Source organism: Capsicum annuum, unplaced genomic scaffold (assembly GCF_002878395.1).
Source record: "Capsicum annuum cultivar UCD-10X-F1 unplaced genomic scaffold, UCD10Xv1.1 ctg35685, whole genome shotgun sequence".
Classification (NCBI taxonomy): domain Eukaryota; kingdom Viridiplantae; phylum Streptophyta; class Magnoliopsida; order Solanales; family Solanaceae; genus Capsicum; species Capsicum annuum.
The window spans coordinates 1-1725 of NW_025842616.1; the positions used below are offsets into that span (position 1 = coordinate 1).

The following is a 1725-nucleotide window of genomic DNA, read 5'->3' on the forward strand; positions in this document are numbered from 1 at the left end:
TTCAAGCTACAGTTGGATTTGTTAGTGGTTTTGATGCACCAAAACTTGTCAATTATAAGAGAATACACACCCCAAAAGATATAATCGAAGATATTAAAAATGCTTTTGGTGTAGACATTAACTATCAGAAGGCTTGGAGGGCTAAAGAACGTGCGATTGAGATGTTAAGGGGGAAACCTGCTGATAGTTATCGACAAATGGATATATATATGTGTGTGTGTGTGTGTACGTATGTGTGTGTGTTAAATTTCGTATATCCATGTTCACATATTAGAATGCATAAATCAGAGGATAATAAATTTATGTATTTGTTCGTTGATTGTAACCTTTGAAGAGTGGATTCGAGTATTGCAGGCCTGTAGTTGTGGTTGATAGTGCACATTTGAGTGGGTATAAAGGTACATTTGTTTCCGCAAGCACTCTTGATGGAGCAGGTAATTTATATTTATTTGTATGTATGTTTATTTTGTGATGTAATTCAGATCATAATTTCTGTTAATTTTTTTTTTTTAGTTTGAGAAATCGTTTACTTGTATCTGCTTAATTAATTTTTTTATTATCAAAATTATAGGATGCATTCTGTCGATTGCGTATGGTGTCGTTGACAGTGAAAATGATAGTTCGCAGACTTGATTTTTTGAGAATTTCAGTATTGCTTTTGGATAGCGCGATAGTATGTGTGTTATATCTGACCGTCATGAAAGCATAATAAAGGTTGTGAGTGTTGTATATCCGAATGTGCTGCACCTCACATGTATTTGACACTTGTGGAAGAATGTTTGCACAAACTTCAGGAAGAGTAAAGATAGACTTAGTGATATTTACTATGCTATGGCCAAGGCTTACCGTAAAGATGAGTTTGATTTTTTTTAAATCAAGTTGGGAAGATTTATCAGAGGGTAAAGTCTTATCTTGAGGATGCTGGATTTGAAGAGTGAGCACGCGTGTATGCACCTGTTAACTATGGTAGAATGAAGACTTCAAATATAGCAGAGTGCATAAATGGTAAATTAAAGCTAGCACGTAAGTTGCCGATAATAAAATTTTTGGAGCAGGCTAGAAAATTGTTTGGAAAGTGGAATTGCAAGAATAGAGAAAGAGAATCTTATGCAAGCACGTCACTTAGTAGAAGATTTGAAGGAATTCTTCAGCTAAATACTTCAAAATCTTCAAGGCTTAAGGTTAGTTTTGATGTTTTGTTTTACATATTATAGAATGTTTAATTCATAATACAGGATACTATTTGTTTTAAAAATTTTGTTCTGGAAAATGTAACAGTAATTTAATCAATTTTTTTGTTGAAGTTAAACAAAATAATCTAAAAAAGATCAATATGTATCAATGTGTAAACATATTATGATTAATCTTGTAGGTTAGTGCGTCATCAATAGATGTATATTCTGTTTATGATGATGGGAGGAAGTACATAGTATGTCTTGATAGGAGGACTTGCACTTGTGGTAGATTCCAATTGGATGAGATAACATGTGAACACACGATTGCAGTACTAAAAAGCAAGCATGTAATGATATGAAGCCTTAATTATTGCTCAGAGTTTTTTATCCTGAAACATTGAGGAAGACGTATGAAGAATTTATGTTTCCAATGCCCGATAAGAAGGACTAGATTGTGCCACAAGAAGTTATGGACGAAGTTGTGTTACCACCAAAATACAAATGTCCACCCGGAAGGCCAAAGAAAAAGAGGCACAAGAAATCAAGTGAA

At 33.6% G+C, this 1725-nt stretch overlaps 1 protein-coding gene across 1 annotated transcript; it reads left to right on the forward strand.

Annotated features, from left to right (window-relative positions):
* Window positions 1-971: 971 nt before the first annotated feature.
* On the forward strand, window positions 972-1522 carry LOC124891445 (the record flags this gene model as incomplete). Its single annotated transcript, XM_047403184.1, has 2 exons — window positions 972-1181; window positions 1373-1522. Coding segments are annotated over exons 1-2 (360 nt in total), but the record flags the coding sequence as incomplete, so codon positions are not given.
* Window positions 1523-1725: the final 203 nt, after the last annotated feature.